Genomic DNA, 25,039 nt, shown 5'->3' with positions numbered 1-25,039 from the left:
ACTTCTAAAGCACGAAGAAACCATGGTAGCAGTTGGATATAGGATAGCAGAAGTTATTTCGGTTCTTATTGAAAATGGGTTTTGGGCCAAGGTCAAGCTCCAGAGAATCTAGTCTTTAATGCCGAATCAAACAAGATGCCAGCGAAGACAGAGTCCAGCTGATGTAGGCATTAGCCGAGAGGCTGGGGTCAATAACGTGGCTCAGTTTAAATCAGTCAGGCACCCTGGAGAAGAGCCCAGATATGAAGGGAATTATGGCCCGAAAGGTGAGCACACCCCTCTTCCCCCAGAGAAAGCACCATCTCCCAGAGAAGTATCTAAGGCTGAGAATGTTAATAACTGACCCCTCCCCCACCCCGCCACGAAACAGGTTTTCTGAAACCTAAAACAGGTTCCACTGTTGAGGAGACACAAAGAAATGACCATAACAGACAAGGTTTTGGGGTTTTTTAAATATATCTTTATTTCTCAAACTCAAAGCTTTATTTCATCAACTTCTAATACAGTTTGCATTGACAAGTGATTTCACCTTCATCACATAGGAAGGTCAGTGACCATCACACCAAAGAGGAAACCTCACATATCTTAGGCATCACTAAGAAATTAGTATTTCGAAGGCTATGCAAACCCAGAATAACAAAAAGCTTCCAATTCAGTCTAATAAGTATCTTACTTTTCATCTATATTAATTTGGAAATTACTGGATAAAAACTCTTAATTTTCCAAAAGCAGCTATTTTTTTTTTATCCTTTGGGGGCTGGGGGGAGACCAGATGGCTTGAGTTTTAAAACGCCCATATATCCATATTATTTAATGACTTCCTCTTTAGTGAATCGTCTTCTCACCTTCCTATACAAACACACGTGACAACTTGTACCAACTCTCACCAGCCCAGGCAAACCTCCAAGCGTTTTCTTTAGTTTACACTTAAACTATTTTTGAAAAAGTGATAGGTAAACAAGATTTAGAACTCACCAAAAAACAAAACAAAACAAAAACACATTTTCTTTCCTGATGCTCACCTTGGGCAGTCTCCATAAGCAATCCTGAAAAGTCGCCAGGTCTTTTAACACACATGCTCCCTACGTACCTCCCTTGGTCCTCTGAATGTAACTGGCTGAACTGGAATAGGTTCCAAAATCAGCTGTGACATTCTGGTCTCTGCCAGATTAAGGATCTGGATCTAACCCTGGCAAATGGGAGTTCTTCACCTTACAGAATCCAACCGAAGGGCTCTCCTTCGTAGACAGCCCCAGTCAGACACCCAGGAAATCATGGCCCTGGGGAGCTACAGGGTCTCTTCCCACAGATGAATAACTATCAATACCTTTGAGCTCTGAATGTAGGTGCATCCCAAAACAAGGCTCCAGTACCAGAAAGTTCACTAGAAAGGAGGTATTCCTAAAGTGAAGAAGTTGCTCTTGAGTGGCACCATTTCTCAAAGTTAACAAAGCAGTGCTAGTTAAAATCCTAACCCACCACGAAGGTAAGGAGCTAATGCTTGCAGGGAGGCAGAAGGACGAGCTGATTCAGGGCATTAAAGATTTGATTATTAATAGGTCACCACAAAACATGGGTTTACACACAGCTCGAAGTGACTCAAATCCCCAGGTGTGTTAAGGTGTGTCTGCTTTTCAACCAAACGATGAAATAGTGGAGACCATGAAATATATGTGCCTGGCTAACTGGCAAATTAATTGACCAATATAATAAGTGGAGCGCCTTTTGGAGTACCCTTTTTGAGGTACTCAGACTGGCAGTGGGCGGGGGGGGGGGGGCGGGGAACTGCCCACCAAACCACATTAGCACACAGCAGGGCCCCAGCATCTTTCCTACCCAATTCGCCCCGGCTGCCAGGTGCTCCCAGGTGTGGGCCGCACCCAGCCCACATGCACTTAGCAGGAACCCTGATTGGAAGGTGTCCATGATAGAGACCTTAGTTTCAGAGTTGAAGTTGAGTGAGGAATCATGTCTTACTGCCAAAGTAAAATTCAAGGGTGAGACTGAAGCTCAAGGCCAGGAATTCAGGCTGTGCCTTTCTGCCAACACAAGGGGAAATGGTACTGTTTTAATCTCACTGCTGGTCAAATGGATTCCAAGAAGCAGGCCAGGAAAACAAGCTGCATACTTGCAGAGAGCATCAGAGAACTTCAGAGTCCTGAAGCAAGTGAGACTGCTTAGATTTATATTAGAATTTGTACTTGAACTTTAGTGCCCTTGACCACTGCCAAGTTTCATGTTACTCAACACACACAAAAAAAGGAACCACAGGTCTCGGTACCATTTCAGGGGACCTGGTGCTTGTGTGAGCTGCATGAAAGGCAGGTTTCAACTGGAATTTCCAAACACCTGAAATTCAAGGTTACCTGATCTATTCTGAGGCCGGCAAAGGCCTTGTAGAGCAGGTAGAGACACACTGGACCAGAGTGATGTTTTAAAAGCTCAGCTTTGGTCAGTGCAGCCTTTTACCCCGATGGAGGTTCTAGAACACGTGTCTACTTTCAAACTCCAAAATGGCGGGGCTGACTGAGAACTTCAAGTGAACAGATTGCACCAAGATGGTCATTGTGCAATGGTGGTAAAGAACTAAGGGGGTGCGGGGGTGGGCAGAGGGGAGACTGGGAATTTCTAACAACTTCTGGGCTTCCCTTCATCCTCAGAAGAGGACTAGTACCAGTTAGCAAAAAATATATATATATATAAGCAGAAAGAACTCCAAGGGCAAAGTGGAAATTTAATTACTTGATGTGGTTCTGATTCTATCTTCATCTGGAGCCTCATCACCCTGGTCCTCAAGCCTTCTAGTAGGAGCAATACTGACTGACTTCTGTTAGCAAGTGCTTATATTGGTGGCTTCATCACATCTCAAAGTTTTGGTTAATCAGATCTGTCATTTTTGCGCAAAGATGTTGCCATTAGACCACAATGGCAGCCTTTTAATGTCATGGATGAGCACATAGTTTTTAAAGTTGGGATTCACTCTTCATTCCCCCCCTTTTAACCCTGAAGCATGCTGGCCCCCCCGTCAATATAAAGGCCTAGACTCAAAGCTAGTGCGTTCAAATGTAACTATGGTTCACAGGCAAAGCAGAGCTGGTTACTTATACACAGAAGTGGCTTCTATTCACCTAGTGTAACACAACATGGATACCAGCTGAGCCCAGGGGTTCAGTCACACCCAATCTGCTTTTAAGAGGACCAAGACATCACATTCCCCCAAAAAACCCTGAAAATACCATCTTCAGAAAAAGGAAAACCATGCATTTTCTGCTAAGCCTTTCTGCATTAAGGTATCTTCATTGTTTAAAGCAAGGAGAAAGGAAAGCAATCACTCAGGGCTTGGGATTTTTTATGGCCACAGGAGAAAGAAAAAACCAGGAGCGTGGATTTGATGAAATCACTTTACAGATCAAGCTGGTTGGCGATACTGAGTTCCTCTGCTCTCAATACCCTAGAGTGATGCTTTCTAAGAGATCCCACAAAAGTTTTCAAAACACAAAATTCCTTACCTAAATCGACTGGGAAAGCAGTAGCCTAGAACTCTCCCATTTACCGAGCTTGCTTTAGACTGGAGATTAATACTGTTTTTCTTCTAAAGTGCACAATAGAAACAAGTATGGTCAAATCTACCAGAATAAGGAAGGCCATTCTCCATTTACTCCATTCTTTCCTGAATCCACCAGAATTAATCATTGCAAGGAGCCCTGGCAGCTCCCGTGCGGCACACCAAGCCCGAGTGAGTGCTAAGCCTCTACCTCGCACACAGCACAGGGACAGAGGGATCGATTCTAGAGCAATCGTAAGCCAGGGGACTCTGCCCACAGCAGCAGGTCATTCCACAGGTCATTCCTTTCTACTGAAAATCCCAAATTCATGTGCTGCCCAAAAAAAGCCTGGAGAAGGAAATCACTATTTTTTGAAGAAAGAACAAAAACAAACAAAAAATAATCACCGAAGGTATTCCAGAAAAACAGCTTGTTATCCTTGGAATGTGACCAAAATGGGTTTCCAATTAAAACATGGGAAGACCCTCTCACGTCAGTTACTATAAGGGCTCTAGACTCAGCACAATCCTTAGTCTTAGGAAGAGCAAAACTAAAGTGATGAGCTGCTGAGGGAGGGAAAAAAACAAAGTGTCATTCAATAAGAATTCCTTAAAGAAAAAAAAAAAAACTGAACATTCACGTTTCCTATTTACAATCACCCGCTCCCCAACCCCGCCACCGCCACCACAATTCTGCTTTAACATTATGTTCCACATTTTATTTTGTTTTCAAGTTACATTTCAAGCAAAGGTCTTTTTTTTTTTTTTCCTCAGCAATATCTCACAATTCCTCGTGAGAGCACAGCATCTAAACCATAAACCACTGTCAACCAGATCTCAATTCTCCAGCTACCAGCTTTGGTTTATTCATGAAAGAAATCCTCAGCTCTGCTAACAGGGAATCAACGTAAGCAATTCAGTCCCTTGAACAAAAATGAAGTCACGAGACCACTCTCATGTCCACCATTTTCTGCCTGGCTAAAATTGGTACAAGAAAATAGACTATAACCACAACTTTCATAGAACAGCTGAGAATCCCTTGTGAAGGCCAACAGAGCCTATGCTAGGCTTGGGTGAGGAGATACTGCCCAAGCATTCTCCCAGATTCCATTAGCACACAGAGCTCCAGTCTCCCCGTGCGGCTGTTTGGAACATGGCATGTTAGTGTCTGTCTTGGAAAGATGTGGATAGGCCGTACTTCCTATAGCATTTTCCAAAGTGGCACTGGAATAATGGGTCCCTTTAGGGTTGGCTCATGATACACTGTAGACCCATTCCAATGGGTGCACAAAGAAAAAAGAGCAGAATCAGAGCTGAGTTCCCCTTTAAAAGCCAAACACCTACATCTAGAAGGAGGCTCCCCTACCTGAGAGCCCTTGCCCTATTGGGGTTCCCACTGCGGAAGCCCTCAGGTCTCAAGGTTAGTTACAGGGCAGCCAGGTAGGGTACGGCTGGCTGTAGGTGACAGGAGGATGGGCAACATAGTAGTTGTTGAAGTTGCCATCACTGACGTAAGGAGCTGGCTGGTAGTAACAGGTGACGTTGGTGGCGTTGGGGATGATGTTCTGCTCTGCCAGCACGCGCAAGGCCAGGAGGGAGATGAGGTTCAGGGTCTGCCTCCGCTCGTGCCCCATGAGGCACACGGTGCTCTCGTTCACTACCCTGCGAAGGATCATGAGGTAGTCGTACTTGCTCCTCTCTTCCTCGGCAAAGTGGTTTTGAAGGTAGGTCTCCAGCTTCCTTTGCTGTTCGAGGATGTCCGGGAAGTCGATGAAAAACCTGGAGCACATGTAACGCTCCAGAGTTTTGATTTCTTCCTGGTCTGTGGGCCGGAAGTCCCGCACAAGGAGGTTGCTGTACTTGAGCAATCCCCCGCCCCTGATCTCTTCGGGGTTCTTGGTGGCGATCAGTCTGTTCTGCAGGTGGTCGAAGGCTTCCTCGAAGTCCCCGTACATGCTCTCCCCGATCACCGTGGGGTGGACGTGCTCAGAGATGGGGCTGCTGGAGCAGTCGTAGAAGAAGAGCAGAGAGTCCAGGATGATCTGAAAAGAGTCCACGCTAAACTCAAACTGGCGCCGGATGGAGTCGACGAATTTCAGCTCCACGTTCCTCCCGTTCTTGTTGGAGAGGGAAATCAGGCTCCAGCGGTCAGTGTCCGTGCAGACCTTCACCAGCTTCTGGACGTACGCCTCCTTCAGGGTGACCGGGCTGATCTTGAGCTTGTTCACACCCTCTGGCAGGAAGTTCAGAAGGGAGCACAGCACCACATCTCTGACCAGCTGAAATTCTGCCTCCGTGGGAAGAGCCACGTGAAAGATCAGGTCCAGGTCTTTGCAACCCAGGCCGTTGTCTTTGACCAAGACGTGGCCCGCTGCGGAGCCATTCAGCCGGACATCCTGCACTTTGATGCCTGCCTCCTCCAGCCGGCCACGCACGGTCTGGACGATGTCCTTCAGAGTTATCTCCAAGGTTGGGAAGTTGCCTCGTCCGTGGATAGGTACAACCTCGGTCAGGACCTCATGCAGCCGGCTAACCTGATCCCAGTTGAGCACGCTGAAGGACACGCAGTCCCTGGTATTGCTGCTCTCCTCTGCCATCTTGGGGAGTGTTCTTGTGGGGAACTGAAAGTGAGGGTGCAAGAAACAGAGTTAGGATTTGCTTCTACATGGCCAGGCAGCCCGAGGGACTCACAGCAGATGCTCAACAATCTCTGAATGTTTTCCCACACAACAGCGACAACGGGTGCCTACTGCTGGGTGCTGCTATGAGGGTTACACGGATGTGTGTTGGGGGGTATGTGCACGGAGTAAGGACAACATATACAGAAACCTACCCTCTGCTTCGTAATTTTGTTTTATGTGGGGCTGGTTTCTTTGTTTCACTTGTTTTGTCTGCAAGAAGGTGGTCTGTGTGAAGGGAAGTAGACAAACTTCTTAAACAAAGTCACCTAAACACGTTCCTCCATCGAAGGCCTACAGGTTGGGCCAATTTTCCTTGTTCTTCATAGAATTACCTCTCCTGCCTTTGCATGCCTACCTCCACCTTGAACTGGGTGCTACCTAAGCTACCACCCCGACCCCCACCCCAGGAAAAGACTTCCTTCACTCCATGAGGAGATGAAGATTCAACTCTGGGCTGCAACCACACCGAGGACAGGAAGTCAGATCCGTCCTGTTAGAACCAGGTACACGGATATCTTGTTAGCAAGAACCCCACGTCCTTTTCACTCACGGGAGGGGTCTGCCCTGTAACCAGCACCTCCATTATCCAGAGTGGGACGCCAGGGAACCGTCTGGATGACAAGATTCCTGGCAACAAAGGTTCAGGTCAGCCCTACGGTGGATCAGCTCTGTCAGCAAGAAGGGCCCTCCGCAGCATGTGGGAAACTTCCTCGGGGCAGTGTGATCTTTTCACTGTATTTTGAAATCGAGTACCTCCAGGCTACCTGAGAATCAAGTGAGCTCTCAGTATGAGGAGCAAAACATTCCATCTCATGCTTCACTTGCTAGAACCGTAGTTACACCAAAGTAATCTTCAACCAAGTGATATGTTTCAGAAAATAAAATACAACAGATCCCTGGAAATCCTAATGTGTAAAAACAAATACTGCTGTATTAGAAAGTCAAGGTGCTTGTGGATCCACGTGGGTCAAACATTAGCTAGACAGACGTAAGAGCAGAAACAAAATGTCAAGGCGCTATCCTCACCCTTCAGGGCGAGCACAGAGTTTCCCTGGCCCCTTCACCTTCCTGACTTGCTAGGCACACACAAAACCCATCCCAACTTCTGCAGTTTCACTGTTTGGAAACCACTGCTTTTGAACGCACATCCGCCATCACTGTCCTGAGATTCCAGCGTGGGTTTTAGGCCTTGCACTCGTGCCAGGGATCCTCGCCTGACATAATCGCTCAGAGGGATGGTGATGGTTGTCACTCAGTGTTGGGGGGCACCACTGGACACCCCAAGACAAGCTTTCCAGGAGCCGGCCATCAAGAAGGTAGGTGAGAACACAACACAGCAATAAAAGGCAGTGTGTGGTAGAAAGAAGATGGAATATAAAGGTAGAAGAAAGGCAACGTGTTCCCTTGACTGGAGTGAACAAGAAGGCCACAGAGGAGTTAGTTCACTTACAGGGACAGAAAGGCAACATGAGCTCTGGGCTGGGATTTAGGGCCAGAAGGCAACATGCAGCCAAGACCTAGTGTATCGTCCAGTCTGGCCACCAGACACCTCTCAAGCCGGAGCACAGGCTCCCTTTGGTCTGTACATTAAGGGGTTGAATGTGCTTGGCCGGCAACAGGACGGGTGGTCATGTGATCCCAGCAGGCTCTAGGAAGACCAATCTGGGGCTTCTACGGGCTTCTTCTGTGCTTGCTACGGAAGAATACTTGCCAAGGGGCAGATAAGTTTCCCTTTGAACCTGTTTGGATAGTGTTAAAAAGCTCTAGGCTCTCTAGATCATTCTACCAAAGCAGGCCTAGGTTAAGGATAACAAGCAAAATTTGTGGCGAAATACTTCATGCTCACTGTGACTAGCATTTGGCTTCACGTCAGACTTGGGACATAGTTCTAAGGTGCTCTATGTACATTTGGTTCTCTGTGGCCCTTTTATGATCAGCATACAGTACACTGTGCCTATTACACAGGGCACTGCACAATTAAGTCCAAATGACTACAAAGCGGTCTGGCTCTAGCTTTGTTTTGAGATACTGCTAAACTATGATTTGGTGACACAGATTTCCATCAGGTATGTTGATCTCCCTATAAAAACACAACCTTCTCTCCCTGTGTATCACCTGCTATTATGCTTCCAAGTCTCATGTTTATGATACAGGTATGAGAAGTCACAGTGACAGAGGAGCAGCAAGTGAATCGACACTTGGAAGAGAATGAACAACTAATTTTAAGAATATCTCTAGGAAGAATCTCAATAATGTTGGAGAAGAAAATAACTATAGGAATGACTTTTGACTCGTGCCTTTTTTTTTTTTAAAGGAGTTGTGAGAAAAAAAAAAAAAGTTTCTAAAATTAAAGTCAGAACTACTCCCACCTTTAGAACAGTAGTTCTTAGAGAAGGAACATCTAACACCAGTGGGAACGTGATGAAAGCTATCATGCCTTCTCCAGGGAGGGAGTGGGGAGAGAAGGGGAGGTCATAAGCAGGAGACCTTTCCTAGATTTTTAAATCTCTAAACTTGCAGGAGGTTCAAAGTTAGAATCTGTTTTAGATTGAAAATCTGTAAGGTTCGTATGGGAGGAGGGGCAAGAATGGCCAGAAGAGTTATGAGAAACAAGGATGATGTACATATTAGCCCCATAAGAGGTATTTTGAAGCCACAATAATCGAAACAGTGTGGTATTGGTACAAAAAGACAGACTGTTGGAACAGAATTTTTAAAATCTAGAAATAAAATCTAATACATGGGGTATTTCATATATAATAAAGGAAGCATTTCAAAATAATAGAGACAAAAAGTTTAGACATGTAGATGAGTTATCTACATTTAAAAAATAAATAAGGCGACTCCCTGTCTTGTGCCAAACTAAGATCTAGATGGATGAATGAAAGACCCTGAGAGTCCTGGGGAAACATGGAATTTATGCACACAAATGTACAGTAGGCAGTCCTTTCTAAATAACATAAAACCTAAAAGTCAAACATTTGATACAGAAAAATAAAAATATCTACATGGTAAAAACACCACAAAGAAGGCAGAAGAAAACACTAGGAAAACATTCGCAACGTGAGGCAAAGTACTTATTTTATTAATGAAGAATGAACTCCTACAAATCAGAAAGACTAGCACCCCAACAGAAGAAGGGACAAAATAATACCTGAACAGTGGCTCAGATGCAGAACACATTCAACCTTACCTTAAGGTATGAGCATATTATAATTTCACTGGATCATTCTTACCTATCAGATCGGCAGAGATCAAGAAGCAGACACCTGTTAGCACACTGCCCATGGGTTCTCTCTGAAGAACAGTGTGGGACTCTCAATGTTAAGTGAATGTGCTCTTTATAAATCAATTCTACTTTTGGGAAGTCTACTTTTCTACTTTTGATTTTATCCTGTGGGTATACTTGCAAGTCTGCGCAAGGGTATTTACTGGAGAATTATTTGTAAAGCTACAGAGTCATCAATAGAAGGTGAAATGACTTAATGCATGTGTACAACAGTATACGATTGCATGCAGTTGTCCCAAAGAATGGACACAGCTCTCTATCTGTAAGAATGTGAAATGCTAGTCGAGATTTATTCATAGAAAACCAACTGTGCGTGTGTAAAAGCACAAGCCCACGCTTGCACATTTATACAGATCTCTGGAAGGAAACACAAGTACTTCGGCCTATACCAAACACCCCCTTCTAGACCGGGAGATGGGACAAAGGAAACTTATTTTATCCTTTTTGAATTGAGAACCTACACATGTATTAATTGAAAATAGTTAAAATCTTATGAGCTGTATCTGAAAATCTTTACCCCATGAGCCTTCTAACTCATCTGCTACCTTATTTAGTTCTTCCAATGCCTTTCCTATCACTCCCCACCATCTCTTTGTCCCCAAATCAAATAACACATAGAAGCTTCCCCTCCAGGCCTTAAATGTGGATCTCTAGGGGGTAGGCAGGGGAGGAGGGACTGTTTTTCCCCTAGAATAGCTTTTAGTCGAGTTTCTACTTCTCTGTTTAATAGAAGACGTCCATTGTTTGTCAAAAATCCTCCAGACTTTCAAAATAATGGATAAGCCATCTCATCTAGACCCTTTCAATGTTTGTTATCCCAAAGTGGTTTTTTGTAGTTTTATAAGAATTGCTATTTCTCATTTCAGACATATGATAGTGACCCTCATGATGCTGTTATCAGTTACGGTTGCAAGAACCTTAATAAATGCAGTCAACACTTTACCAGGAATCTAAGATGTCTGTGTTTGGCATCTTGTGTGCTAACTTCTTCTGACATACATGTGAACAATGGAGTTAACTTTTAGAAAAAAGTAGTTCATATAAAAGCATGGTGTGGAACATGACAAATGACCAATCCATGGTGTAGTTCTTAATTCTTCCAGTTTATCATGACTTAGATACGGAAGAGCTCAAGCTACTGAAGGCTCAAATTTAGGCGGGGTTCATATTCAGTGCTTAGCCCATTAGAAGAGCCCAAAATAAGTTTCGGATGACAATTACAAAGGAATTCTTTGTTTCTCTCGCCTAAACAATTTCTAATATCAAAAGTATATTTTTTTTAGTGACCCCAACAAACACTGGTATTACTAGAATAAATCCAAGTCATAGGCCCTGAGGGCTTAGATAACACACCAGAGCTTAGTGTAACAGTTTGAGTTTTAATTAACCGCTTGAGATCAACATTGATATAATCTGCATATAAAAGAATCATGTGAAACACATTCTCATCTCATGAAAGGGACAGGTTAAAGGCAAATTCTAGTTAGCAGAATTAACAAAATGATGACTAGAAAACAAAATTAATATGAAGCCTGGTAAATTCAAACTAGTGTTTGATTTTCCTTTTACTGAGAAGGAAGATTCACTGAGCAGACTCGTTGTATTTTGCACAGCAGAAGCTGGGCAAGGTGGGAACCAGGATTACTCACTGATTTGGTAATTCAGGCACCATTTTATAAGTGAGGATGACCAACTGCCTACTCAGTTCAAAGTACTTAATCTCCTACAAAGTTGGACTCGTGATGACTAACCACCTCAGGTGCCCCTGAATTCCCTTTTCTTCTACCATCTGGCTACAGCAGGAGGGTAGAATGCACACACTGTAAGAAGACAGATTTGCAGGAATGGCAGCAAAAAGTGAGAGGAAAAGACTGACCAAGCCCAAAGAAGAATAAACCAAGCTCCCTAAGGACAAGTTCATGTCTAACTTACCTTTGTTTCCCATGGCCTGCACCAGAGGCCCTCAAAGGCAGGTTGACCTGAAATCCTATGATTAAGCCCTAATTGAAGAAAAAAAAAAAAGAGAGAGAGAGGAAGAGAAAGCCATTTCTAGTCCTGCTTCCTAGCTTATCTAGAGCCCAGAAATAAGAGTGACAGAGGCTCCGAAAGCCTGAGGGGACTCAAGGCAGGCCAGCAGGACAGGCAGGCAGACAAGCTGGAGATGAGCATGAAGAGCCTACGTAATACTTCTGGGTGTTAAGGTCAAGGGCCTAGGTCAAATCAACACTGATTCCTATTTATACCGGGTATTAGGCATAGACACTGTCCACAGGGTTCTCAGTACATGTGGAAATGTCCATCTGTGAAGTTAAGGACAGTGTATATGTAAGTCTGAGTCTGCGATATTTCACGTGAAAGCTCTAGAAGCTACTGTCCCAAAGGTTTCATGGAAATGCTGAGGCGTGAACAGAGGCTCTCAGCTATGGCAGCCCTCCATCCCCTCCAGAGACAACTGAGCAACACCCTCTTCCTCTGACCCTGCTGGGGTTTAAGAATACAAAAGAAACTCAAACACATTTCAACATTCGTTTGATGACAACATTTCCTTTTACAGTTACTGGATGTTACCTCAAAAACCTGGACCTTCCTAGTAACACTTTCCAGGCTCAAGGTAAGAGACCCAGCCATGGACAATGGACCAAGCCTGGTGACAGACTATGGGAGGTGTGTATGACGAGCAAAGACATTTGCTATCCCCAGCTCCGGGCTGAGAGGGATAGTATTGCACGCGAGGCAGGCATCTTCCACACAAACTCTTCCCCCTCCAGTATACCACAGAGGGTACTTTCAAGAAAAAGAAACTACTCACTGCATATAAAAGCCTAGAGAGTTTAAGCAGAAGTGAAAAGAGGGTGGCATACACACCATACTCTTCTAACCCACCAATTCTTTCAGCAACCTGAGGGAATGAGAACCACATTCTCTGTAAAATGAAGGTACAAACGTGTGTGCAAAAGAAAGGGTACTTAGCATAAGCCCCTTCACATCAATTCCCATTTAATCCTCACAAGCACTCCGAGGAAGCTACAACTGTCCCTTTTGCACAAATTAAGGAATAAAGATCAGAAAAGCTTACATGAACTGACCCCAGATCCTCAACTCTAGAGCGAACATTCAAACCTTTGGAACTGGCAACGGTCCCCACCAAGCTCGCTCCGCCACTGGCTGGGTGGGAGGTAGGGTGAGGGTATAGGCTCCTGCTACAAGTCCACAGGGGCACAGTGCCCAGTTCTTGCTGTGACCACAGTGATCTCTTCCATACAGAGATTGTATTGGTCCTAACCAGAAAAGGAGAAAGTTACCCCTATAACTGTGACACTTTATCTCCACCACATACACTGAAAACAGCAGGGCTTGAACTAATCACCCTTTATTGCCTGCTTTAGAGCAGATTCCAGTTGAGCAAAGGACATGAGTCAGTGCATCTTCGAGGACGCCAAGGTGTCTTTAGAAGTACCCCTCAGAGAAGCACCAGAGACGGCAATTCACTGCCCATGGTATGGGAAATCCTATTTCTCAATGCGGAGGCACATCAGCTGTTTCATAGTCTAAACATCTTACCAATACCATCCACTCAGAAACCACTGACTACCTCCTTAGAAGCTCCAGCAGGTATTAGCAGGTACATAACCCTCCAGGCCCTCTTCATCGGGGGAGAGACCAAATGTGACCAGTTGTCTAGCCAGGTGCCCTAACATGAATCACCAAACTCTATCTGATCCAGCTTTATCCAGATCAACCCCGCTGATGTGTACACCAACACTACCATTATCCCTACTTTACAGGAAAGGGGACCGGGGAACAAAGTGGTTATACAAAGTGTTAACTGTCCAAGGATGCCTGCCAGGAAATTGGCACAAATGGGACCGAGGGGCTTTCCTAGGAGGTGGACAGCTTGGGTGCACGTGTTGGGTGCGGGTAGGGCTTGGAAGATAAGCTAGTTGCTCAGGTAGTTGTAAAAAGTAGACAGCAATAAGTGGAGGGAAAGAGGTGAAAGGTATGAAGGGTTTTTATAGGACGGCAGGAAGGAAGGTGGCTAGATGAGCTAAGGGCCCCGAGTGAGGCGGGCCAGATGGCAGGTGCCGGAGGCAAGGCAGAAGCATTCGGAGCGCGAGTCCCTCACAGCTGTCAGTACAGAGACCCTCTCCCTGCAGATCATCATGGATTCGGGGATCCATGGCTGGATCTGGCTGGATCCACCAGAATGGAAGGTAATTATGTACAGAAATGCTAATCATTACGCTCAGGTTTGTTTTAAAGGAGCAGTGGCTGTGAGGTGAAGGCCCAGGTTGCTCCCTTTGAGGGAGCTGCCGGATGTCAGCCAGGCTGCCAGGCAGTGGTTCTCAGAGAGCGTGGGGACAGTTGCGGGGATGCGCTCTGCTGGCTGGAAGATTGGCAGTGTTGATCTGCTGATAAAGCAACAGAACAGGACACTCTGCAGACAAGAGGGCAACTTTTTAGATCCCAGAAACTGATAACCCAACCGGAGTTGCAGACAGAAGGTAGGTAAGTTCGCAAGCAGTGATGGGCACTCCTCGGGCGAGCTCGGGGAGGGAGGGGAGCTGGGACGGCACTGAACACAGAAGAGCCTGGCACAGACTGACGAATGCACACATCACACCTGCCACCTCCCCAACTGCACAGCGTTTGGCCCTTGAGATGCCTACGCCCCCGAGAAACAAGCCGGGCACGCTGGATGACCGTGGACTTGGTAAACGCAGCACCAGACCAGCGGGCAGCAAGGAGAAAAACCGGCTCAAAGTAGATGTGGCCTTCTGGAGAGAAATCCTCCCTCATGTCGACTGTGTGGTGAAGGCCAGGAGTTATGGAGGACCAGGGGGCAGCCTGAGGAAGCCTTTGTCTGCCCAGGCCCCGCCTCCAGGGGGGAGGCCACATTCTGGAGACTCCTCTGCCCCCAAACACATGGAAATGGTAGAGATAACCGAGACATGCTTTTTTGTTTCACGTGAATGTCCATGGAATAAGAGTTTACGTTAGCAGACAGCCCAAAGCAATCGAACCAGGTAAAATAATGTCTTGTTTATGAAAAGGCCAGTAAAATATACTGTGAGTTAGCTTTTTCTAGAACACTCACAAACACACGCTGCCTCCGTTCAAAGAAACAACAGCACCATGCCGCAGAACTCTGCCCAGAGAAGACAGTTCTAAGTCAGCCACACAACAGATCCCGCAGCTGGCCTGTTCCCACTCTCCGCTCGGTCATGTTCAGCCAGAGGTCTCGATCTATTTTCCCAGGGTTATCAGGAGGTCCTAGCCACTGAACACCCATGTGCGCCACAGCCCCCAAACTTGGTGTGATTCCCACGGCAGCCGGCGTGCTGCCTCAGCGGAAGGAAAGGGGTGTCCCGGACTGAAGCAGAAGCGGGTCACCAGAAGCCAGGGCCGCCTGGCTCAGCACCATGCTTTGAGTTCGAGGGGCCCTCCCAAGTTCTCCCTTCCCACGGATGCCCACAGACGGTCTGAATGGTTATCAGAGATTGGGCTCTGTCCACAGACACCCGCCCTAAGAGGACTCCAAACAGCACTTTCTCGTCTTTCAAAATAGGATGCTTGAGCAAGTGTGGCTGGAGAGATAACGGTGGAAGAGCTCATGCTGTGGCTGCAAAACAGCACAAAACAGAATCAAAACACGGGCCCAGATACTGTAACAGGGACACCGCAGAGGTGCACATGCTTAGAGGAATACCCAGAAATTGTCGCAAATGTAAACGTTAACAAGGTCAGGACATGGACATCTTTAGATGGAAGCTAAGCACAGAAGTCTTGATTTTTCTGGGGTGTCAGCAATATTAAGTGCTACATACACCACTTGAACTGGAAATAATCCCTGTTGCAACTTGGCGCCCCACTTCCTCCTATGAAATGCCTCTTTCTAAATCAGAGATGTTACTGGTCTGACTCATTTAAAGAGATCGCCAGAGCCAGCCCCCACTCTTTTAAAGACTGACTAGACTGAGAAAAATAGAACGATTCCTAGGAGGCTGTTTACCATAAGGATGGCTAAGTTTCCGTACAGTCCACGGGGTCTAAGGGTTGCCAGCCCCCAGGGTCTATCAAGTATCGCACACCACCTAACCCTCCAGCTTAGAACTTGGAGCAGTTGTCAGGTGTCCAGAAGGAGGGCCTCAGTTTGCTGTCCCATCCCTAGCAGCATCCCTGGGCCTTATCAGGAAAGGGCCAAGTTCAAGTGCAGCACTTATCATACTTTAGACACACACACACACACACCCCATTCACATATGTCTAAGTGTGAGCTGGCCTCCATTTCTGGGAGGATGCTAATTATGCACAATTCCATCCAGGTTTTAGGTTTGCATCCCTGTAGCAGGCACCCGACCTCCAGGTCTGAGCATGGCCTCAGCCTGAGTGACACATCATCAGGCTCAGTGGCCCCTTTGACATTATAAATGCTGTGAAGAATGGCAATTTGGGTAGCTGGGAAGTACTGGGGGGTGGGGAGATGCCTTAAAGTGAAGGAGCAAGACCATGGGGTACCTATTTCTGTACCAACTGCACCGGAGCAGCCAAGTCACCCTGTGTTTGATGTTTTGACATGTGTGGAGCTGGGCAGGCCATGGATATGGCCCACTAGGAATGATTATCATTAAATTAGCAATACCAAGTCACGTGTTTGTCATTTGGCAGCTCACAGACACCTGTTGCTTGAAAGTTATTTCCCCTTGCAATTTCAAATGTCAGTTGTTGATATATTTTAATTGTTGATAAATTGCTTGAGCCCTGGTGCCCTGCCAGTGTCAGAAGATTTCATCTGCAATTCTTTGAAATTCTATTACCTGGTGATTATGTTCTAAGAAACTACAGAAAAATGAAAGAATGAGCACCAGACAAGGAATCAAATATCCTGTGTTTTAGTGGCAGGCCTGACTCACAGGGTGAATGCTTATCAGTAAGTGGGCTACGATGACTGAATTTCCTCTCATTCTTTCCGGTATCTGAGTGCCTACTATGTTCCGATCGCTGTTCTAGGAACTGATGACCCGTCAGTAAGCAAGAGACAAAGACCTCTGCCCTGGCTCACACTCTCCTTCCATAACTTGCGGCTGTTAACTCATGTAGAATCAAAACCGAAGAATGAGCCACTGGGCAGTTGGTCTGGACCCGTGCTGCTCAACACTGTATCCGCAAGCCTTGTGTGGCCCTTGAGCACTCGACACGGGGCAAGTCCACACTGAGGCCACTGAGATGTGCTGTGAACATAAAATACACCCCAGATTTCAAGAACTCAGTAGGAGGAAAAAAAAAAAGGGGGAAAGTATCTCCTTAATATTTTTTATATTGATTACATAGAGATGTTAACATTTGCTATGATGGGTTAAATAAAATCATTAAAATTCGTTTCACCTGTTTATTTTTACTCTTCGATGTGATGACTACTAGAAACTTAACTGGGGCTCTCCTATTTCTCCTGGACAGCACCGGTCGACTGGCCTTATCACAACGAGGAAACTGAAGCCTAAAGAGGTCGAGGCCCATCCTCAAAACCCAAGACAGGCCTCAGAGGCAGGGAGGAGGGGAGCAGAGAGACCGTGGGAGGCCCAGACACTCAGGACAGTAGCAGCTGAGCAAGCCCAACCAGGGCCTGGACACAGGGTCCACGCTCACTTGGTGTCCACTTCACCTCGCCTCCTGGATCTGCACTCTTCCTACCGCAGCGCCCGGCCACTTCCTCCACATGAGTGCCCCGATGGGCCGAGACCACGCAGGGTCAGTCAGCTGCGATGCCCACCTCCTCAACCACAAGCACAAGTCAGGGATAAATGGGGTGTGCTTGGGGGTAGGATGTAGACAGCCGGGCAAGGTGGAGGATGACCCTTTCTCCCACCCTCGTGTAAAGACTGGCCCAGGGGACAGAAGCACATGGTAATGTGAGGGAGCGGACGTAGTTCAAGATTCATGGATAATTTTGTTCTCAAAATAGGCCCACAGAGAGTGAATATGGAGACAGATATGGGACTTTGTTCATCCAGCGGAAGACTTGAAAGTAGAAACAGAAAACAAGGTACACGGCAGAGCTGTAAAGAGGTGAGTAATGAGATACGAAGACCCTCAGATGGGGTGACCTCAGGAGCCTCTCAGGAAGGCCTAAAGCTGGGTCATAATATAGTTTGGTGAGGAAAGAAGAGCAGTGATTTGTTCAAATATTTGAATCTGAATTCTGTGAGGCAAGGGAGGGCAATCAGGAAGACTCGTCCAAGGGAGGTGGAAGATGAACAAAAGGTCAGAAGGGGACAGGTCCTGAGAAGGAGCTCGGCTTCTGGAGGGATGGGCAGTTCCTGGGAGTTCTTCAGGTGGCATTCGGGGGGGGCGGGGGGGCATGGGATGCAGAATTGGCCAGAGAGGCAGGAGAAGAGCCCCATATGGCTCTCATGGAGCTGCTGTCTACAGGCCCCTGAACCAGGTCAGTGATGGCAGTGGGAAACAAAAAGTGAAAAAGATAAAAGATCAGCAGAACCAGCAGCCGAGTGAACTGGAGAGAGAAAGGCTGAGCGAGCCATGTGAGGCTGGGGTTGGGGTGGATGGGCAGGAAGCGCAGGGTGGAAACGCTGGAAGAGAGCGGGTCTGGAGCTCAGCTTAAGGAGCTTCAGCTGCTGGCCAATTAGCAGGCGTGGCCCCTCAGCTCCAAGCCTACCAAACGGAGGCCACCATTTAGAAAAAGGCCCAGAAACCACCCGGCATTTTAGGCTGGGAGCTTCCCACCCAAACAGCTCCCGGCCCGTTGGCCCACCAAAATGAATCTACCTAAAGGAGACTTCCCTCGCTGAGAGAACTGGCAGTTGAATGCCCCAGATCACTGTATCCAATTCGCAGGAGCACCTTCCGTGCCCCAGGGCCTGCTCCGGGTGCGGGGAGAATTCAGCAGGGAGCACTGATCACTGCCTTCCTGGGGCTCACATGCCAGTGGCTAAGACAAATGAGCAAAATCTGAGTGCCTGTGCATTAGGACCCTGTCCCAGCTCCTCCTGCATCCAGAGCGCTTCCACAAGGCCTTTCTACATACCACTGCCTTGGCCTCCTCGGCACCTGGCACCAACTGCTACCCGGGAAGGACTTAACTACTTACTGACTCAATCACCGTTATCCAAGAAATAAACACTTTATGCAGTTTATAGTGACCAAGCCTCCAAAAGGCTCTGAGACTAAAAAAAATCTCCTCCATGGAGTTACTTAACATCGGCAATTATTTCTTCATATTCCTTTTTTCCTCTTGTTCCAAGAAGCTCTGCAAACAGTTCTGGGGCAGCCTAGAGGGACCAGCTGTACAAAATCTATCGATTCTAAACAATTCATAAGGCTCTTTCCTACATAGCTGGGTTTGCAAAGAGGCTTCGTTGAAATCACTTAAATTCCAAATATGAGCTTCTTTATAATGCACGCAGTGAAAGGATAAAAAGGCTTGAGACAGAAGTCTGGGAAGCATCACAAGAGATCAGAACTACTGCTGTACCCAACTGGCTTGTTTAAACACATGAGCATTTCTTTAGACACAGCGGTGGCTGCTTCATCATAATATAGCTTATGCCAGCTTGCCAGGCCACGGTCAAAACACCAGGATGGCACAACACATTTTTCTGTATTGTCTTTTGTGTACTTCAGTGACATCACAAAAAAAGCAATGAAACTTATCTAACCAGAGTAATGTTTTATCGCAAGTAACAGCTCAGATTCAGCATTACTTCCCCTTAACCCCTAAACACACACACACACACACACACACACACACACAGAGTAATGCACACACACAGCCCATAGATCTGGCGTGAGACCAAGAAACCCAAACACGACAACCCAAGTTTAACTTAACTCATGAAACTAGGCTTGGGCTTCCACAACTTCTCTTGGGAATATAAAAAAGTTTTACCATTCAGAGCTCTTGGCTTGTCATTCTCTGGTGACTGGCCCCAGGCACACAATATCAGAGATGAAAGATGAAGACAAGGTACTACTTACTTGAGCAGTTTAAAAAACCGTGTCATTTTCTAACTTTGTATCAAATGTGTCCAATTACCGGCACTGGGAGAACAAGGGCACTACAGTCCACTCTGCATTATCTTTATTGCTAGGCAGTTCCTTGGATTTTCAGAAGTACGAGGACTTCTCTGTTCTTTGATGGGTAATGCAAGATGTGCACAATTTGCCCTGGCCTTGAACACTGGGGGCTGTAGGCTACATGGGGCATACTGGGAAATGCAGGGGTGAGGGGTTCTGTAACTCAGGATGGGATTTCCGTGAGCTGCTTATACTCACAGTACAGGCGAGCAAACCAAGGAGGGAGAACCACTGGTGCTCAGCTAAATCACACTCATTCTGACAAATAGGCAAGATCCACATCCTTACCTTCAGAGGTACCCCAACTTAATCTCTGGATACAAGGGAGGTATTGTGGAAGAAACTCCACATACAGAGTGCTGTGGTGAGCTCTAGGGTACAGACACTGTCATGAAATGAGGGACCTTTGTTTTGGGTAACAATTTAGAGGCCTCCTGGCTGAGAAAAAAGAAAGTGTGCCTATTTTTTTTTTAACTTTCACATGATGTTATGGGACTCGCCCTACAGCTACCTGAACAATTATATACAATATACCAAAACCTTCTTTCTAAAAACTCCTTATTGAGAATAAATGTACTCTAAAGATATGGGTATACCTTAAGACACAAGGTTTCAGTTATCTCAAGTAAAAGCTTGACTCCAGAGATATTAAGTTTTCCATCTTCACAAACAAGAATGTCAAAGGACAGAACCCCCGCTGGTCCAGCCAGACCGCCTCCCTGAAAGCGAAGAGAAAAGTCAGCACTCTCTAGTCTCCACCCCACCCCCTTCAATGGCAGGGTCTCATGTGTGGGTCTCACTCCCTCAATAATACCTTTAGGGATTTAAGACACAGCACAATTCTTGGTAAGCGCTCCAACCACCCCCCCACCACCACCACCCAGGCAGCCCCAGGCTGCCTGGCTTGCTTCCTTGTGGGCTTCCTTGCCAAGTTACTCCCCTGGAAAGGTTAGTGTAGCCAACAATGGCCAATCTCATGCCCCACCCCCGCCCCTTGGAGGGCAGCTGAGCCAAGCCAGGAGTCTACTTTAGAAGAATTTAATAATCTTTACTTTATTTCCTGGGGAGGTTCAGGTTCCTGACCCACCTACCAAATATCCTGAATACCAACTGTCACAATACAGATGATTACAACAGTCTTTATAAACGCTGACTGTAATAAGTGAACTTTAAAGCACTCCATGGCTTGCATGTTATAACTCCATTAAAAAAAAAAAAAAAAGTTTAAACGGTAGCAAGTCGCTACCTAAGCCAAGGACTTAGCCCTGAAGAAGCCTTTCCTCCAGACAAAAAAGAGGGAAGGGGACTGAGCTGATCCCTCCCGTGAGGTCCAGCCTATCTATCAGGCGGTTCTAGCGGGGATGATGAGTGAGCTCTAATTCTCCAGAGAAACTCGCCAAGCTTCTCTCCGGAAGTCCTCCCTTACTTTGAGGTAGAGCAGTCTTGTTTTCTCTCCCATCTGCGTTCTGTGTTTATAGGGGTACAAGCTACCAACCTGTACCGGTCAGGTTCGTCACCCTCCTCCGCCTCCCCTCCCTCCTCTTCGATCTGGGGCAGCCACCCGCCGCACCGCTAGCCCAGTCAACTCACTGTCAAGGCTTTTAGTCTACACGGTAAGCAAGTTTCCTTCCTAAAGGGGGAGGAACCAGGCAGGGCACAGACACCTTATTCCCGAGAAGTTTCCAAGAGAAGTGCAGCGCGCGGAAGTCACTCGCTTGGACCACTTGCTGCTCACGGTGTCCACAGTCTAGTGTGAGTCCACCGAAAGTTAGGGATCTCCGCCCTGACCTCGAAACCCGGGCTTGGCGCCGAGCCGGGGAAGCGCCCCGCCCCTCCCCTCCCCGGCCTGATACGAGCCCCTGACCGCTGCGTCTCCAACTGCGCCTCCGGAAACCGCCGCATTCGAATTCGCGCTCGGCCGGCCTGCGGAGGTGTGCGTGCCCGCCGGAGCGCAAGCAAAGAAGAGGCGGCGGGGGCGCCGTCGGACCGGGAAGGGGCCGAAGGCCCCCATCGCACACTCTTCGGCCGCCCTGCCCGCCCCCGCCAGCGCACAGCCCGCGGGACGCGCCGAGCAGGAACTCGCCGAAGTTTGCCAAGCCCCGGTCGAAGTCTCTGGAAAGTTGTAGCTCCCTCTTGGGGCGTCTCGCCTGGCCCTCGGGGGCGGGGGGATGTGTGGGGGGGTGTCGTCGCCGGAGCGGGAGGGGAAGGGAGCACCGCGGCCCGGCACCTGTCCGAACCTCCCCTCTGGCTCCCCACCGGGCTCTGAGAAGACTTGAGCTCCGCTCGGCGGGGACAGACCCCCGAAGGCTGAGCGCGCGGCTCCGTGGGGCCGCGGCATCCTCGCACCTTTAGGGGAGGGGGCCGGGGACTCACCTGGGCGGCGGAAGAGGAGATGACAGAGGCAGGTCCTTGGCGTGGGCAGCCCCCAGCAGGAGCGGCGCGGTCACTACAGCCCCCGGGCAGCCGCACCGAGTGAGCGGTCCTGCCGCCGCCCCCTCCGTTCTTATACGGCTTGACCACGCCCCCGCCCCCGCCCCTAAGCCTTCCCTCCCAGGGGAGCGAGGGGCGGGGTGGGGCGGGGCCAGAGCCCACGGGATCCTTCCGCCTGGGCGCTGACGGCGAGGGCAGGGCAAAAGGTGCCCTCTGATTGGCTCCTCGGGTGAATGGTTGCCGAGAGACGAGTAAACCTTCGGCGGCGGGAAGGGGCGGGGGGTGCTAAAGGAGGTAGCACTGCGCAGGCGCAATAAAGAGGGGCTGGGTTGACACCCCCCCCCCAACTTCAGAGTTATTGGGACTCTCTTCCTACTTTCCGCTAGGCTCTTTTCTGCCGTTGCCATCATATAACTCTTCCTCCTAAGCTCTTCCCATCTCTGTCCCCCTCCCTCGCAGGCCTGTCTTTTTCTCTTGCTTCTCTGGGGATTTTCGCGTTGGTTCTCTCTCTCCAGGAGTGGGGAATGAAACCCCTACGCCTACCTCCGGCGTGTGTTTCAAAGTCGGAAGAAAACTTACGGTTTCTGAGCCAAGGGAGCCTTCCTCTTTCCCCAAGCAAATTGCCTGGAGGCCATCGGGGAAAAGGCCGGCGCAGTTGGTTCTCTGCCCGCAGTTACCACCTGTGTGAGGTTAGTGGGACTGCGGGTCTCGAGGAGTCCCCGTCGCCAAGGCGGGCAACCGCGACAGCTTCGGCCCTGCTCAAAGTGTCGTGTATGTTATGTAACGTGCAAGCGGGGCTTGGACACCATCCACTCGTTCCATAGCAAGCAGCCTAGAGTCCAGGTTCTAAACTCAGATCAATCTGGGTTGGGATCTCCACTCACCACCTATCTGTAAGGCCTTGGGCAACTAACTTAACCTTCCATAAATCTCTTTCCTCACCTGTATGACGAGACTAAAAATAGAGCACCTTTCTAGGCTTGTATAAGTACTAAATAGGAACGTGGAAAGCTAATAGTGCAGAGTCTGATGCAAAGTGTGTGGCAAGTGTTGTTTATATCAAATATTAGCTCTTGTTATTTATCGAACATTTATTGAGCTTGTACTGATCTTCTACTGGGTGGTAGAGAAAAAGGTTACTTCCCAGATGCACTATTTCCCTATTCCTCCCCTTCCATCAGTGCCTGAAGTATCAGTGTCTGCCAAGATCTCAAGAGCTCTCTGGGGGAGGGAGAGGTCTCCTGGAAGGTGGATGAGATAGGATTTCAGTATGCCTGCTTGTAGGCAAAGTCACAGTGACTCTATTGTTGGACATAAAATCAGGATATATGGTCTGATTTTTTCTCACTTTTTGAGGTATAAATTCAGTATAGTGCACAAAGCCGATGTGCACACAGTGATGAATTTCTACGATGTATACACCCATGTGGCTGCCAACCAGCTCAAGATGTAGAACATCTCCAGCTTCTTCATACCCCTTCCCATTCAGTGTCCCCCAAGGGTAAACACTATTCCGACCTCTGTTGCCAAAGATTAGTTTTTCAGGGTTTGAACTTGATGTGGATGAATTACATGTATGTGCATTTTTGTGTCTGGCTTCTTTCATTTAACAGTGTGCCTAAATATTCATCCTGTTGCATGTAACAATGGTTCATTCTTTTCCATTGTTGTATATTATTTAATTATGTAAGTGTTCAACAATTTATATACTCATTCTACTAGTGGATGTTTGAGTTGCATCAAGTTTTTGTCTATCCTGAATTAAGCTGCTACAAACTAGCTCCTTTTTCTAGCTTTCTTTCTAGAGATGTAGTTGGTGTATATTTAAGGTGTAATACATGATGTTTTGATACACATTGTGAAATGATTACCACAACCAACCTAATTAACGTAGCCATTACCTCACATAGACACTGTGTATGTGTAGTGCAAATGCTTAAGATCAACTCTCTTTGCAAATTTCAGGTATTTAATACAGGATTATTAATTATAGGCCCCATGCTCTACATGAACTTATTCATAGGGCATAACTGAACCTCTGTACCCTCAGGCCTACATAGACATCTCTTTTATGTTGGATTTATACTCAGGATTGGAATTGCAGGATCACAGAATATATACATATTAAGCTTTAAATATACTGCCAAATAATAATAATAATTTGTATACAATTATATTCATACATTATTATACAATAATAATTTGTATACCAACCAGTGATATAAGATTTCCAGTTGCTCCACGTTCTTGCCAATATTGGTATTAGCGGTCTTTTTAATTTAAAAAAAGTGGGTGTGTATTTCATTATGATATAAATTTACATTTATCTGATGAGTAGTGCTGTTGAGGAATTTTTTATATGCTATTGGCCATTTGATACCCTTTTAGTGAAGTGTCTGTTCAAGTCTTTTGCCCATTTGCAGAGAGTTGTCTATCTTAGTGATCTATAAGAGTTCCTTACATATTCTGGGTATAAGTCCTTTGCCCAATATATGTATTACAAAAATCTCCCCCCAGTCTGTGACTTTCTTTTCATTCTCTGAATGTTATCTTTTGATGAACAGAAATTCTTAAGTGTAAAGAAGTCTAATTTATTAATCTCATCTTTTAGGACTGGGGCTTTCTTATGTCCTGTTTAAGAAATTGTTGCCTGGTGTAAGGCCATAGGGATCATCGCCTTTGTTTTCTTCTAGGAACTTGGTTGCTGCCTTCATAGTTAGGTCTATGATTCATCTCAGATTCACTTTTTGTGCAGTTTGGGGTCAAGATTTATTTTTTTTTCCATTTGGATATCCAATTAGCTCAGCACCAATGGCAAGCAGTTTTGTTGAATGAATGAATGGATGAATGAATGAATGTTTGTTGAATGAAAATTCATTTAAGAGAACAAAGCAACCACTTAGAATCCAGAATGTCAGAAAAACCCAGGACACATGATCACAATAAATTTAATGCAAAATTTTATATTACATTGACTCTTGGACCATTTCTATTTTTTCAGTACCT

At 46.9% G+C, this 25,039-nt stretch overlaps 1 protein-coding gene across 5 annotated transcripts; it reads right to left on the bottom strand.

Annotated features, from left to right (window-relative positions):
• Nucleotides 1-445: 445 nt before the first annotated feature.
• Nucleotides 446-22,158, bottom strand: TENT5C (terminal nucleotidyltransferase 5C). Of its 5 annotated transcripts, none has more exons than XM_027622795.2 (3): nt 21,977-22,158; nt 20,200-20,322; nt 446-6,165 (listed from the first exon to the last, which is right to left on the bottom strand). In XM_027622795.2, exon 3 carries the CDS (start codon nt 6,139-6,141, stop codon nt 4,966-4,968), a length of 1,176 nt encoding a protein of 391 aa, XP_027478596.2. In that variant the 5' UTR covers nt 6,142-6,165; nt 20,200-20,322; nt 21,977-22,158; the 3' UTR covers nt 446-4,965. The 5 variants fall into 5 exon arrangements, with proteins under 5 accessions (XP_027478596.2, XP_027478570.2, XP_027478578.2 ...); XM_027622769.2 differs by lacking the exon at nt 21,977-22,158 and adding an exon at nt 21,268-21,460; XM_027622777.2 differs by lacking the exon at nt 21,977-22,158 and adding an exon at nt 21,194-21,291.
• Between the last annotated feature and the right edge of the window lie 2,881 nt (nt 22,159-25,039).

Source organism: Zalophus californianus, chromosome 4, assembly GCF_009762305.2.
Source record: "Zalophus californianus isolate mZalCal1 chromosome 4, mZalCal1.pri.v2, whole genome shotgun sequence".
Lineage (NCBI taxonomy): Eukaryota > Metazoa > Chordata > Mammalia > Carnivora > Otariidae > Zalophus > Zalophus californianus.
The sequence above is the reverse complement of the archived record's forward strand: the minus strand, read 5'-3'. Positions and strand labels throughout refer to the sequence as shown.